Source organism: Saccostrea cucullata, unplaced genomic scaffold, assembly GCF_032062105.1.
Source record: "Saccostrea cucullata isolate Sc308-1 unplaced genomic scaffold, CSIRO_AGI_Scuc_v1 ctg10003, whole genome shotgun sequence".
NCBI classification, from domain to species: Eukaryota; Metazoa; Mollusca; class Bivalvia; order Ostreida; family Ostreidae; genus Saccostrea; species Saccostrea cuccullata.
Window position 1 is genome coordinate 1,929 of NW_026924765.1, and position 16,093 is coordinate 18,021.

The following is a 16,093-nucleotide window of genomic DNA, read 5'->3' on the forward strand; positions in this document are numbered from 1 at the left end:
TTCTCCAAAAATTAGAAGCTTTGATATTTGTCTTCTTTGCATTTGACCTTGCAGATTGCCCCGGGTGTTAGAGAACCGTATCACTTCAAATCTAACTTCAAATAACTTTATGTTGTTATGTAAAAGAGTATTCATTTTGTAACCAGCTTTTGGATCACCCTTTATTGTATCGTTACATGTATTACTCAATTATTGTCATTCTCAATAAATGTACATTCACAAACAAATTCTGTGTCCTGATATTTAATATAGGAAGATAACTGAAGGTATATTTTAATCTTTATATTACTTGAACAGCATGCATTACATGAACATTTGAAAGTTTCAAGTAAGCAAATCAGTATATGTATACAAGAACATTAAATAGATTGAGCGATAAGAAAATACTTACCTGTTAGGACATGAGACTTCAGCAAGATAGCATTGTTGTTCAGTATTGATGCTTTGACAAGCAGGATCTAAAACCATAAATAAGGAAATAAAATGTCAATGAATATATCGATAAATAAATTATTTTTGAGAATGCGTTTAGGGTGCAATTTGATACTTTGTCCCTTAATGAAATTGCATTTTTTAATCAATGATCTTACACTGGTATATTGTGTTGCTTTGATAATCTTCGACAGGACAACCTGATGAAAATCCAAGACAATCGACGTAATAAAGCTTTTCTCCGTCAGTTTCCAAACAGTTGCCTTAATAATGAGATGACAGGTAATATAACTATGTATGTAAAATAAAAAAAAAACAGGAATAAAAACTATATAGAATTTTTAAATACACAGAAGAGCAAAGAGAAGGCTTTTGTCAACATTTCAATCAGATAAAACATAATAGTAAAGAGTCTTTCAACAAAATTTCACACAAACTTTTAACTTGTTAACACGAACATGATATTTGGAACCATTTTCTAATTAATGACAGATTAGATAAGACAGATATGACAAGATCATGCTTCGATTACTATAGTATATAAGAATACAAGTCGAACTATATGACTGTTCAACTGGACAAAAAAGGAACTCTGAAAACAAAGGACTGCAGCACATTGATTTAGTGTTTAACACTTAAACAAACAAATCAAAGAAGAATAAAAAAAAAATAATTATCCAAAACTATCGTTCTAAAGTTAAAATAGCACAGAATATATATGATTAATGAAATGTAAAAGGTATTTTTCCCAATGAAAATTCTTTGCAGAAATTAAATAAAACAAGAAAAGTTTATGTCCTGAAAAAAAACATTTAATGAATTCTTAGCAAAAATTGAACAAAACAAAAAAAAAAATTATGTTTTGAAAAAAAAGTGAATGAGATCTCACGGAAAAATACATGGGTTAGGATCTCAAGAAAAATAAAATTCTAGGGTGCAAATGAAAATTGAAGATAAGGAGGTCCAAACTCTCGAGGAAAAAAGAAAAATATATAAATGAGCTTGACAAGATTTAAGGATGCTGAGCTGGTAGAGTCTAGAGAGAAACCTTACCAAAACATGATTATGTTTATACCGTGTGAAAAAAACCCAACAAATTCTCAGAACTATCATGTTTCACATTTTATCATCTACTGATTGGTGTTAATAGCATTTTCTTTTTAAGTAATTAAATAGATTAGACGGTAAGCATACATGTAGCTTCTATTTCCTTACTATTTTAGATTTTCTTTCTTTCTTTCTTAATTAAAAACGAACTTTAAATATGAAATATCTCACTGTAAGAAACATTTTTACATGGAACTACTTAAAATCCATTGACAAAAAATATTATTAATGTTTCGTAAAATATGTTTTATGTTTGTAAAATACAACAAAGATACTTATTAATACTTTTTTTTTCTTTTCGGAGAAATTCTCTTAATTAGCCCTTCAGGTTTTATTGAAAGCAATCTGACGATATACAGAGTTTCCGAATACATTTTTATAATATCAGTCTAAAATGTTTTAGCGACATGTTATATGTACTATGATAATCTGACCTTTACGAAGATTCTTTATACACGCTTTTTAACACTTTGAACATTGGGAAATTTACCTCTTTGTATCAATTCCATGACACCATTATAACATAGTTCTAATAACCCTGTTTTGTTTCTGTTAGAAACACAGATGTACTGATCGTTCCCATACTTGTCTTTACCACAGCCCATCCTGGCGGAGGATTCCAAGACCTCTGTAGCGTTTTGAGGACATGAATGAACAAAGTTTTCCATTTCTACAAGGAAACACAATTTTTAAAACAAAATACATATAATCATATAACTAAATGTTGCATTATTCTCTGCTAAAAAGATATCTCTGAACAACACTTTGATCGTTATGAAGTTGCTCCCTGTATGTTCAATTTAAGGTAGGATTCTTCTCTGGTTTCTGACTAGATGAAACACTCAAAGTATATTTGCATATATGTCTTATATATTGAGATGTAAGGAATTTAAAAGACCATATTTTTCTTTCCTCATCAGAATTGTACAACTTTATATAGAAATGGTAAACTGGGTTTGAAAACTAGTAGGGACTATATTTTGGCGGAATGGTGGCGTATGAAAATATCTTCTTTTCTGCCTCTCAAAATAATAATAGAACAATGAATTTAGTTATAATTTTTACACAATCGAAGACTTGGAGAAATTTTCAAATGTAAGTTAAATTAATAATGAGGGACTAAACTCTCAAAATATATCAAATAAATATTATTTTTCAAACAAACTAGAACTTTGTGAGCTTTTAAACACTTCCTATCAAGGTGCAGATTTGAGCTAAAAATCCATAAAAAGTATCTTTTCTCTCTTAGTAAACGATCAAAACTTTTTGTTTTTGTATCATTTTGTACATTTATAAGACTACTTTATGATATGTGAAAATAAGAAAAAGTTAAATATAAGAAGCATATGAAAATAACTTATATATCCTAAAAAATTAAGAATAACAGAGAAAATTCGGACTAGCCAATATCCAGCTAAGTAAAATTATTTATGTAAATTTGCTAATATCATGCTATAGACCCTATATAGTAATATGTTTTTATGCAAAAAGAACAATCATGAAACGTTTGAAATAGAAGTAGGTTTCACATAATTGGCAACAGTATTTTTTTTATTCTTAATGTCAAGGAAAAAGATAATGACCTTGTCCTGACCTTGCCTCTAATATAAAACGGTCAAATTTAATTTCACTGATACTATCACTTACTGATATTGTCTTCTTGATTCTGTGAAAATTTCATTAATTTTTAAACATTAGAAATATGAGAAGAATCCTACCTTAAGGTCGTACGTTTGCTGAGTTTTTTAATTATAATTGTCAAAATACATCACTTCTATTCAGACATAGAATCATTATGCATTCATGATCAGTAAAGAGGTTTCAAAGCTATCTATTGTGACTGTGTTTAACAGAGGATGCTAAATCCTTTATAATTAATTCTTTTATCACCATGGGAGTATCAAGAAATCTCTGTACCATGTCCCATGTTATATATATATAATTTTTTTTGGTTTTGTGAAGTTTTTAATATTTAATCTTTTGCATAAATTATCTAAAATTACAATAAAGAAAAATAATTTATGATATTATCCCTGAATGAAAAATTATTATTCCTGAAACATGCCTCTATAGTAATTGGGTGCCTTAATTGAAAATTAAGACACCTGTGTACAGAACAGAACGGGGTAAAACATATCCTGATGTACATGTGCAAATGTTAGGGATATGATAATAATAACTCATTGAGGCATATATCTTGTGTTATCAATGTTATAATTTTTAATTATGAATTTCTGATAATATTTCTGTATATTAACAACACAATATCTGTAATACGTGACACCATCAAAAGGGCAGGAATGGTTCTAGAAATTTTTGAATGATGTGCACTGCATGAAAAGTCGGGTTTAATTTTACCTTAAATGTGATTTAAATGCTGCGATTATTTAATGTTTAAATGCATATTATAAAATATTGTGGGATCGTAAATGTTAGAAAATAACTAGCATTTAATACGAGTTTAATGAAAAATTAAAAGAACAAATTTAATAAAGTTTGGAAAATTGTAAACTTACTAATACGTTTGGATTTTAGTCTGCCGTAAACAATTATTATACCTCTAATATACAAAACGTATAATTATTATTAAACATGGCCATTAAATTAAGTTTTACGGTCACATTAAATTTGTTCGTTTAATAAAATTTAACGTTGATCTTTACCTCATTATTTTTTGTTAAATTCACACTTTACTTTATAATACTTCCAAAAATAAAGTTATATACGGAGAATTGTAAACTTACTAATACGTGCAAATTTTATTCTTTCATAAACTAAAATTAAATCTCTTGTATATGTAATGAAAATGTACGTATTATATTTTCCCATATAATTAAGATTTAAGGTTGTATTTGATGAAATTTAACATTATTATAGTATTGCATGATATTTTTATTTTACATTTATTCCATCAACAATTTGTATGGCTTACAATTGTGGTTTTTTTTTGGCAAGTATTTTAAAATCTTACACAAATCCATTTCTCATTCAATTTTATTAGATGTTATCTCAATAGTGTACAAACAATGAGTTCTAACAAAGTACAAAATATTTCAAATTTAAGCCTAAAAGTCACAATTAAAAAAATTACAATCATGATTGTAGCTCAATTATAATGGAGTTAATTTTACATACTAGTAGTAAGTAATTTACTGAAGTAATTATAAATAATATAAGAATAGTATTGTATGTAAAATTCAAATCCGCAATAAATCAAAACACAACAGGTAAAAAATGTAGTCATTCTGGACTCCAAAAGACTGCAATATCTGACTGAAACTGCCCCTTTTAAAACTTTTGCATGGGTTGTAAATGGCTTTTCAATTTCCCACAATAAATTATATCATACTTTGAATAAAAAGAATAAATGTTGCCAATAAAAGCTGTCCATTCTTTTTATATGTACATTTTAATAAGACACACTAAGCCACTAACAGAGAAGCCTCACTCGCCCACAAGCAACAGCAAAAGGATCGGTCAGAGACACCACCTTTCTCTTGCTTGGGTATCAAGATCTGCAACTTACAGCCAGCAAAGCTCTTTTAGACCACCCTTATATTGTTTCCCAAGTATTTCAACAATAGATGTCCATGCACTAATTATCCAAGTTTAATTTGAAAAATACTTGTTGTTGACTGTGAAAAATACAAGACCCAAAAAAAATCCTTTATATCATTTGGTTATGTCAATTCAAATTAAGGAAAAGTATCCCATAGGCCAATTACACAAAACAATAGCAGCATAAATTTGTTTACAATTCATGTAGCTCATTTCTGTTCCAACTGCTAGGTTTATTGCTTGATGATTGTAATATAACATATCCTCATTAAATCAACATTACATTGGAAAGCAAAACATTTCAATAGTGATATTTTCAACTTTGCTTTAAAATATCAAAAATGAGCTCTAAAACATGCACATATAAAAGTCCTGTATAAACATATGTAAAAGTATATTTAACAATTTTTTAAGCCTTGATTACAATTCCATAACTCATAATCTCTCTTACTTCAAATGGAAGGAAACAAATTAATATTTTACTCTTGCAATTCTCATTTATTTACTCTTGCAATATCAATTGTAATATTTAGTAAAATCACAATTTACCCTTTTTTTTACTTAGAAATGTCTCTATCTCATTTGCCTATTCTATTTTGTACATCTATGACTCACTAAGCCACTGACAGAGAAGCCTCACTCGCCCACAAGCAACAGCAAAAGGATCGGTCAGAGACGCCACCTTTCTCTTACTTGGGTATCAAGATCTGCAACTTACTGCCAGCAAAGCTCTTTCAGACTACCCTTGATCATGATTGTCTTATTTTTTCCACAATAATATCCATGCACTTATTATTTAAGTTAGACTTGTACATATATGTGATATATAAATCAAGATTAAAATGTATGTGATTGCATACTAATAAATGTTTAAACAATAAAAAACATAACAGTTTTAATCTGTATTCAAGCATAAGAAAAAACTTTCACTGTCAAAAATACAACACTAGGTATATTTTTCTTATCTAAAATTGAATTTGTGCAAAGCAATAACAACTCAGATATTTCATCTCTAATAGCCCATCTCTGTTCAATTAATACATCCATAGGTTTGACTCTTTTAGATTTTTTATTTGTCCTAGTTCTTCTATGCTCTGCCTTTTAGAGTGCTTTGATTTGAGAATGGCACTTTTGGTGTCCAATTCTTTGAAGACATTCTCACATTCACCAGAACGCAACTTCAGCTTTCTAATTTCATAGATAGTATTATCTTTAGAATCATTTCTTGTACTATGAAGATGTAACCAATATTCAAAACTGTTTTTTCTTGCTTCTTCTTCTCTTTATTCCAAGAAGTTTTCAGCTCTGGAGAAGCACACCTAGCTCCTAATTTCTACAATAAACATAAAAATAAATACCCATTTCCCTATACACTGTATATACATATTATATGTGTGCTTCCAGATTTATGCAATTGCATATATTAAATAGTAAAAACAAAATCTGAGCTGATTTTTAAAATACCATTTGACCTAGAGAAAACACAGCTCAATTTTGCTTATTTAAAAATTTACAGAAGACTACAAAAGATATACCATTTTTTCAAATCTGGGTAAAAAGACAGATAATTATCTATAATTTTAGGCCAGCGAGCTACAGATTACAGAGCGTGTAAATTTGGGTCTAATGATTTTTATCACCATCTTTTTTTTGGAGCATTTTACCTGCTTGACCTTGAACATGTTGAGGTGCCCTTTTCTCTGCTCCTCCACACTAATTCTTTCATTTAGCAGCAATATACTATGGATATGGTAAAAAGCTGTCATAAACAAAATATGAAAAATTGATAACAGGTGTGGCTCTCCATAGAAAGAATATACAAAAAAGGAGAAAAAATATACAAACAGGGTAAACTTATGACTATCATGACTACGGCAAGAAGGTAACATTTTACGCAATGAAAAAAATTCTCTGTGTCATCTAGTTAAGTGATTTGCATAAAAAAACATAAAATTATATGTATAGATCAAGTTTATAGACGACAAAATGATATGAAACATACATAATGGTACCGTAGTCCGAGCACATGGAATTTGAAGATTTACAAAAATTAGGAAAATGCAAAGAATAGCATTTACAGCATTTATCATATTAAGACACACATATATATAGCTTCACAGCAGCAAGCTGCAGAATTTGTGGAAGTACATGTAAATTGGAGACTGGTGACTTTTTGCCATCTTTTTTTTTTTAGCAATTTACTAATGTATTTACCTGCTTGACCTTGAATATGTTGAGATGCGCAGCCCTTTTCTTCGTTTTCCTCCATGATATATTTTATTTAATGTAGCAAAAAGAAACTATGGATAAAAAAAAATATGAAAAATTAAAAGCAGGTATGGCATCTCGTAGAAAAGATATACAAACAGATGTATTTATGATATAGAGCAAGTAGATAACATTCATACAATAATAAAATCCTCAAACTTTGTGATCTAGTACATATTATGATATGTATTATGTTAAAATTTCGAGACGACAAAACATGATATCAAATGGGTGTACATACTCGGAACACATGGAATTTAAGAGTAAACTTAAATGCAAAGGTTAGCATCTACAGCATTTAACATGCAAGTTATTGGGATAATGAACAAGTGATTTAACATAAAGTAAAATATATTAACAACTTACACTGTATATAGCAAGTTTTTAAAGTGGACAACAAATGCAAACTTCCAGTAAATGGTGGCAATCTCATACACAATAAGTTGTACAACAAATGATTAGTTCGTACCTCATCCTGGGTAGCCAAATATCTGGTCAAGTCACTTTCAGGAAGAGAGCCTCAGCAAGTTCAATGTTGATCCTTCCCATAGCTATTTCAAACTTTTCTGTCACAATTTCTGAAAGAAAAGATGTATCTTGCAGGGATTTTTATTCGAACTAGGAATAATTCTCATGAATGTAAAATTTTGAAAAGTTTATAGATGACCGTCGAATACCAGACACAGAACAGAAAACTCGCTCAGGTCTTAAAATGGCTCAGATGAGCTAAAAATAAATCAATTTATGTGATTTTATTGATCTTATTAGAAAATTTAAGAAATCTTACCATAATTGTGTTAATCTTCATACTGCTTTTGTCATTTCTTGTGAGCATTTGGATTCCTACATCCTGCATCTGACATAGAATGTGATAGCTATTTTTAATAATTCATGCTTACGTATTTAACGTTAAAAAATTATGCATGGCTCAGAATCCATTGCTATTGCATTTTTAGGATAAGGAAAATAAGAATATAAACTTCGTATTGTCTACTTGGTATATAGCATTTCAAGTTGTTGCAATATTTTTTATACTCTTATGCATAAAGATACAAGTTAATAAAACATTGTTTGTTTATTTGTGATAATAGAAAAATTGAGCGGTATGTTTCTCACCATTTTAACAAGCTGTCTACATAGCCGGCGTTATGGGGAATCGTCTCAGGCACAGTCTACACTGCAACTATTTAAATAATCAATATAAGTGCTCAATATATTCTTAAGTAGGCATTAAGAAATAAATAAATAATTTATTACATTGTACAACACTCTCTGTAAATGCTGAACAGAGGAATACTTTAGTGACAAAAATTATGAAACCAATCCCAAACGAGAAAACTCTGGTTAAAATCCATCTTTAAGTTAGATGGTTAAAAGTGTTAAATAATTATTACAAAATGTAAATAGCGCTTGCCCAAACGTTTTTACTGCCAGGCATTTTATGTGTACAGGCTACAGCCCAGACTAAGGAACAGTAACATTATCAGTAGCAGAAGCAATTATTCATTCAAGGACACATGATAAAATTTTGTACATTGTTCATACCGCTAAACAGGGTCGTAAATGTCTTCATCTTCTCTTAAAACATAAATTTCATCCAAAGTTTATCATGCTTCTCCTTTTCGAGTAACTATCTTTCGCCCCTTCCTCCCGTACAACATCATGATGATCAAGTTCAACATGGCTGCGTGGAACTCTCCAAAAAATTGAATTTCGGCGCGGTGTGTTGTTTTTAAATAAATTGCTTTTCGAGCCCGACTTCGAGCCCGATGTAATTGTATAACAGTGGTAGTCGATAGAGAAAAAACTAGGTTATATTCCACAGTTTTTAAAAATCTACATAAGGGTTAAATAAATAAAAATGAGAAATGAATAAATTAAAATGATTAGGGTGTCTAAATAATTTTTTTTTTCAAAAATGTTTCAACATAGGTTTACATTAGGTAAAAAGAATTATTTATGACATATTCAAAATACCAAAAATGTACTTAAACTTTAAGTATAAGCATATTTACTTTTACATTTTCAATATTCTTAAACGGGACGTATAATTATCTCAATTAAACTATATTATTCTCGACGTATTTTGCATTAAATATGATTATATTTATTTGAAAACTGTATTTAATTATATCACAATATATCTCATGTAAAATTTACCGTTATACATAAATTAAATTCAATACAAGAAATTTACTGGAGTAAACGAATTTATTAAATTATATTAAACGCCACTTTTCATGCAGTGGTGTATTTCATTAAATCACTAGATATTAACATTTTTTTCGGTTGAACATAATTTCTAACCCCCCCCCCCCATGTAAAGCCATAAATTACCCCACCCATCAAAGAAGATTCTTCTTTCGAAAGTTTCATTATTGATTTCATTTATTGGTCACGTGTTCATTTTAGTCATTGATGTCGAATTAGGCATGTGCTTGTACAAGGATGAATTCTTTGAATGTCTTCGATATTTTTGGTACGTTTTAGAGCTTATAGCGGCTAATAATGATGAAAGTATCTAGAGAGAAAAGGAAAAAGATAGACTATGTTGTGAAAAAATATAATATCGAACAAAAATCGACATAATTAAATGACATTATTACTGCCTTTTACTAGTTGATACCAAAAATAACTTCTGAGAAATTTATAATTTAGAAATAACCGTATGGTTAGGTTCAAACTACTAAACGATCTATGTTTTTGATATAAAATCCAAAATATTTATGATCATTAACCTTCTTTGAACGAGAGTGTCTGGTGAATAGGAATAACTTTAGAATATAAGAAATTTACCCTACTTGAGAACAGAAGAGGCCTGAATAACGCATTTCCTTTTCCTGCTTCCTGGATACATTTCAATTTGATTCCTCTTATAACTTAAAAATCTTCAAAACCGAGGACTTACTTGTTAATAAGACTTTGATTGTCACGTTTTGTGCTTCCATATACGAGAGACTGATCAATCCAAAAATCTTTAAAAATTAACGAAAATTAATTATCAAACATTATGGTGTTGAAGCTAATGCCTAGGTCACATTTAAGCCGATGGTCGTTAATTGAATTTTTCTGGTCTTGTCGGCTGAAAGAATATGATCGGCCGACATAGTATCGGGCGACTCAGAGCACTCACATTATTTCCAAGGGACACCATTGACTTTGATAAATAATACAAAAATCATTTTTCTTTAGAAATCAGCAATATTTTTTCATATATCTATATTCAGATAGGTAACGTGAGTAATGTTTGCAAGGCAAAGTGGCGGATTCTTATAACATTGTGACTCAATGTTGAAAATGTGTTCAAAATTTTGTTTAGATTTGCATAAAAACGACAAATGGTGCATATCTTAGCAGCAAAGAATACTTAAGGTTACTTAATATGCTTCGAATTAAATGAATATATATTATTTCCGTTCAAAAAATTTAAATCAGTCCATGCATATAAAATTTGTTTGTGTTTGGTATCTTTACTGGGTTTAATATTCAAAAGTCGGACAATCATCGCCCGATCATAGAGTTCTGAGCTACAGTTTGATTTTAACCGTCTGCCGAAATTTTCAATACTCTTACTGTCCAACGACGGACGACCGACTTAATAAACTGACCGCCGATGATAGACGATGATCGAAGGCTAATCGTCGGATAACTTTAATTGAAGAAATTGGCCACTGACGCATAAAAAAATATAACTTAGACCGATGGACACAAAATTGGTCGACCGACAAAAAAAAGGTAAATATCGGCCAAGACAACGACCGAAAAACTACGACTGTCATCCGAAAAATCCCATTTTTGTATCAAAACCCATCGGCCGTTTTTCGTTTTTGGAAATATGCCTGGGGTTTAAGGAATTCAAGTATTTTTGGTTCGTTTAATAAATCTTAAAAAAATAAATATCAGAAATGAGCAGGGTTACAACATGCATTTTTCAGGTGTAGATGTACAGGTGTATATCGACCCCATTCGTTCTGATTCCTCAATTTAAGACGTAGCCCTCAATTTACCTTTGAACCTTTTTTTGCAATAAAGTTCTATGTTCGAGCAATGAACTTGTCCTCAAATACAACCTAGCATTGAGTCAAATGCTGACTGACGTTTTTCATACTAAGTGTTAGTCCATTATTTATATACTGAATTGACAAGACAGTTTTCCGTTTTTTTTTCTGATCATGACAAGGAGCACACGGCAGGTGTGACCGGTCAGCAGGGATTGCTCACTCCTCCATGGCACCTGATCCCACCTCTGATGTTTAGGAGGTCCGTGTTTGCTGTGCTGTTATTTTGTATTGTTTTATGGACTCTGAGATTGAATACTGTTTGTTATCTTTTTCTTGCAATAACGAAGAATGAGACAAATTTCACTGCATTGTTACCCTTAATGTTTGATGTAGACCGAAATCATTTTCAAATATACTAAAATCATTAAAGAGCTCAAGGAACTGTATTCTTCTAATTTTACATAGTATTATTATCATATTAATCTAAGGTTTCCCAGGTATTTAATCTTATAGAAATTGTTTGGTATTTGTTTATTGATTGGCAAAGAATCTTATTCAAACTTCAATATCAATTAATGTACATTCGTCGTATAAAAATAAAAAAAAATGATGTCATATTTTTAAAAACAAAATATCGGTTTCAAATTTAATTTGTAAATTTAAGAATATTGCTTAAAAAAAAGGCAAGCCATGTTATGGTTTATGATTCTACTAATATCTACATCATATTCGAACCAAACTTTACTCTGTCCCTTTGAAACTTTTAAATTGTCTTCTTGAAAAGACCAAGGAACATCCAAATTTAGATTCCTCGACATCTGAATATAGGCTCGGTTCTGTGATTATGGATATTGCACATCATAGGCTTTTTAAACCCGCACGTTTCACGGAAGAAAATGCAGCTAAAACAATCCGTCTTTTCCTTAAACTTCAATATGCCAATAAAGGAATTGACGCGGTAAATATTAGTAATATTCTTAATCACAAAAGGGTCCAGTCTTATATTCCACCATATTTCAAGTTAAAGACTACGCCTTGTATTTCCTACAAATATACATCGACCATTGCTTCCAAACTTTTCAATTACAAAAATACTTTACATGGCCTGGATATCGACTATCTGAAAAATAATCCCCTTTCGTGTTCATGTTCTTCTTCGCCCTATAACTATAGTCCTGCTGGACACGTTATTACAGGTGACGTAAATATAGTTCGTAATGAGGACCTTAGATCACTTATTTTAAAAGGTCCTAAATATAGGGAACCCCGATCCTTCAACTGGCGTCAGAATTTCATAAATATTATGGATTCTGTTGAAAATTACGCCAGACGATGGGCTAGATATGAAAAAGAAGACATTGACACTTTGTCAGAATGGATTAAATGTATCAGATCCATGTTAAAGTCACGTATTAAAAGATTGAGGGGCAAAATGAAAACCATCTATCCTTCTGTGTTCAATAAACCAGAAGTGAAAAAAGAATTAGATAGATTACACGATCAGTACGTACTGGTTCCTGCCGACAAAGCAGGTAACAACATTGTCTTTGTTTGTAAGGCTCATTATATTAATTGCATTTTAGAAGAACTTGGATTTAATTCTACGAGTGGTAATCCTACTTATACATATGCTACTCTTTCTAAGGAAGAAATTCTTCAAAATCACCTGTCAGTTTTGAATACTTTTAATATTCCACAGAGCCAAAATGAATTTGAACTACCTTATATATATTGGATTCCGAAACTTCATAAGAATCCTTACAAACAAAGATACATTGCAGGTTCCAGTAAATGTTCAACCAAGCCTCTTTCGTTACTTCTCACTAAAATATTGACAGTAGTGAAGGAAAAACTTCACGAGTACTGTACAACTATATATTCAAGAAGTGGTGTAAATCAGATGTGGATACTTAAAAATTCTAAAGAACTTTTGGACAATTTGAAATCACAAGACTTTACAAAAATCAACAGCATAAAAACTTACGACTTTTCAACTTTATACACAACAATTCCGCACGACAAATTAAAATCCAGGCTTTTTGATATCATTGACAGCTGCTTCTTCAACAAAAATGGAACTCGTAAGCTTACCTACCGCGTCATTGGTCATTTGAAAAATTATTTTGTTAAAACAGATTCTGATTGTACACATAAGTACTCTGAAGTTGACATCAAGAAGATGCTTGAGTTTCTGATTGACAATATCTATGTGGTTTTTGGAGACCAAGTATTCCAACAATCTATTGGAATTCCCATGGGTACAAATTGCGCTCCGTTATTAGCAGACTTATTTTTATATTCATATGAAGCAGAATTTATGCAAAATATTTTGTGTGAAAAGAAAAAAACACTTGCTGTGGCCTTCAACTCGACATTTAGATATATCGACGACGTATTGTCAATTAATAATGATAATTTCCATTCCTACGTCGACACGATATATCCTGGTGAGCTTGAGATAAAAGATACCACAGAGTCCAACACATCTGCTTCATATTTGGATATTTTACTTGAAAAAGACACAAATGGTAATCTAACAACCAAGCTATATGATAAACGTGATGACTTTAACTTTTCTATCGTCAACTTCCCTTACTTATGCAGCAATATACCTTCATCACCTGCATACGGAGTATTTATATCTCAGTTGATTCGATACGCAAGAGCATGCTCTACGTATGAACAATTTCTTAAACGAGGTAAATCATTGACAAGCAAGTTGATGAAACAAGAATATCAACAGTCTCGTTTAAAGTCATCATTTCGTAAATTCTATGGTCGATACAATGACCTTGTCAGCAAATACAATTTATCATTGAATGAAATGCTGACTGACGTTTTTCATACCAATTGTTAGTCCATTATTTATACACTGAATTGACTACGGATTTTTTTTCCGTTATTTCCTGATTATGACAATGAGCACACGGCGGGTGTGACCGGTCAGCAGGGGATGCTCACTCCTCCATGGCACCTGATCCCACCTCTGATGTTTCGGAGGTCCGTGTTTGCTCTGCTCTTATTTTGTATATTTGTTTAATGGACGTTGAGATTGAATACTGTTCGTTATTTCCATATCCTTATCTAAATAAAGAACTCGCTTATAAGTTTATAACACGTCTAATTTTAGTGCGCATTGCTCTCCATAGCAAAGAATGGAAGTCGCTTATTTATGAAGCTACAACCAATAGGTAGTGCAAAGTATTGTCTTCTGTCAGCATCCAGTCTGACAATGCCCTACACATATATTTTACATTGCACAGGAAAGTTTATGTGTTAAGCCAAACAAATTTACGAATGATTCTTACACACAACTGTTGTGTGCAAGACGGTAGTATCGTTATTCATAAAACGAAAGTTGATCAATCTAAATTGTACAAAAAACATCATTGTTCAAATCTAAATAAGAATTAGAATTGCCTATTATGTCAATATTTATTAAATATAATGAAGTATTTACCGATTAAAGTTATCCTTGTCCTTGCTTCAGCACTACGGGATATTCTCCATGATCAGCGTAAGAAAGAACATAAATGCTGTGCGGTTTTAGTGCAGGTAACCTTTATCAAATATCCGGGTTACCTGCGTATCTCTGTAATTTCGCACAAACACAATACTCTTTTATAATCAAACACATGCATGCATAACGCCTGAGGTTCAAGTAACAAAAGCCCTGAATACCTTTAAAATTCTTTAAAACGCTGCACATATATATCCAGATTGATAATGCTTAATTTCTATGATCTTGATTCATACAGAACTAAAAAAAGCGCAATTTAAGGTAATTCCACCCTCCAATGATGTCATAGGTTTTTGCAAAAACTGTAATTAGTTTAAATCTATACCCAATAAAACAATATCTCTTGGAAGAATGCTTTACAATAGGTGTAATGATAAATATTGTAAGTTAAAAAAAATTAAAAATGCAATTTTTCTATATTTATTCAATTTTCAATATTTAGAAAATGTTGACAAGAGCAATAACTCTTTCTAAGGTCTTTTCATTTAGGCATTTGCTTTATTGTCAAATAGTTTCTCTGGTTTTCACAATTCAAAAGTATCTTTTAAGTAGGAAGTATTTAGGGACACTCGGCATCAGGATTATGCATTTTAACCAGTTTTTTCATATTTTCATAATACAGTTTACAAAAAATGTACGATTTTTATGTTGACAAACACTTTTGTTTATTTATGTTTCGCATCTTAAATAATATGGTGACCTATACATTTTTTGCAATAATTGGAAAGTTTAAAGTATATAAAAAGAAAAAAAATAAATAAATGCAGTTTTTGTAATTTGAACCTATGAAATTGTGAGTGTGGAAACACCTTAAGTTTTAAATTTAAAAAATATATTTATTGTTGGATTTAAAGGATGGCGGCCCCCAACCCTTTTAGCCCCCAAAACACACACTATTTGACAAAAAAAAATAATGTTTTTTTTTTCGGGTTGTCGACCCCAACCCTGCCCTCAAACTCCCCACCCCCCTTTCAAAATATCTGGATCCGCCACTGATTTTGACCCGTAGAGGTGATCAAAGTTGATAATGTACGTAATGTACTGAATGATACGTTTAACATTCAGAAGAAACTGAACACTGATTTTTTTTTTCAATCCTTTGCGGTGGGGTTCGGTTGGGTTGCATGGGGATGCCCCACCCCCCTTAAAAATACAAAAGGCAATCTTTAAAAAAATCGTTTGTTTGTCCTCTCTACAAACAAGAGCG

General features: G+C 30.9%; 1 protein-coding gene across 1 annotated transcript; it reads right to left on the reverse strand.

Moving 5' to 3' along the window:
- Positions 1-391: 391 nt before the first annotated feature.
- LOC134267269 (uncharacterized) lies at positions 392-14,937 on the reverse strand (the record flags this gene model as incomplete). Its single annotated transcript, XM_062749488.1, has 4 exons — positions 14,827-14,937; positions 2,030-2,209; positions 591-695; positions 392-458 (listed from the first exon to the last, which is right to left on the reverse strand). Coding segments are annotated over exons 2-4 (350 nt in total), but the record flags the coding sequence as incomplete, so codon positions are not given.
- Positions 14,938-16,093: the final 1,156 nt, after the last annotated feature.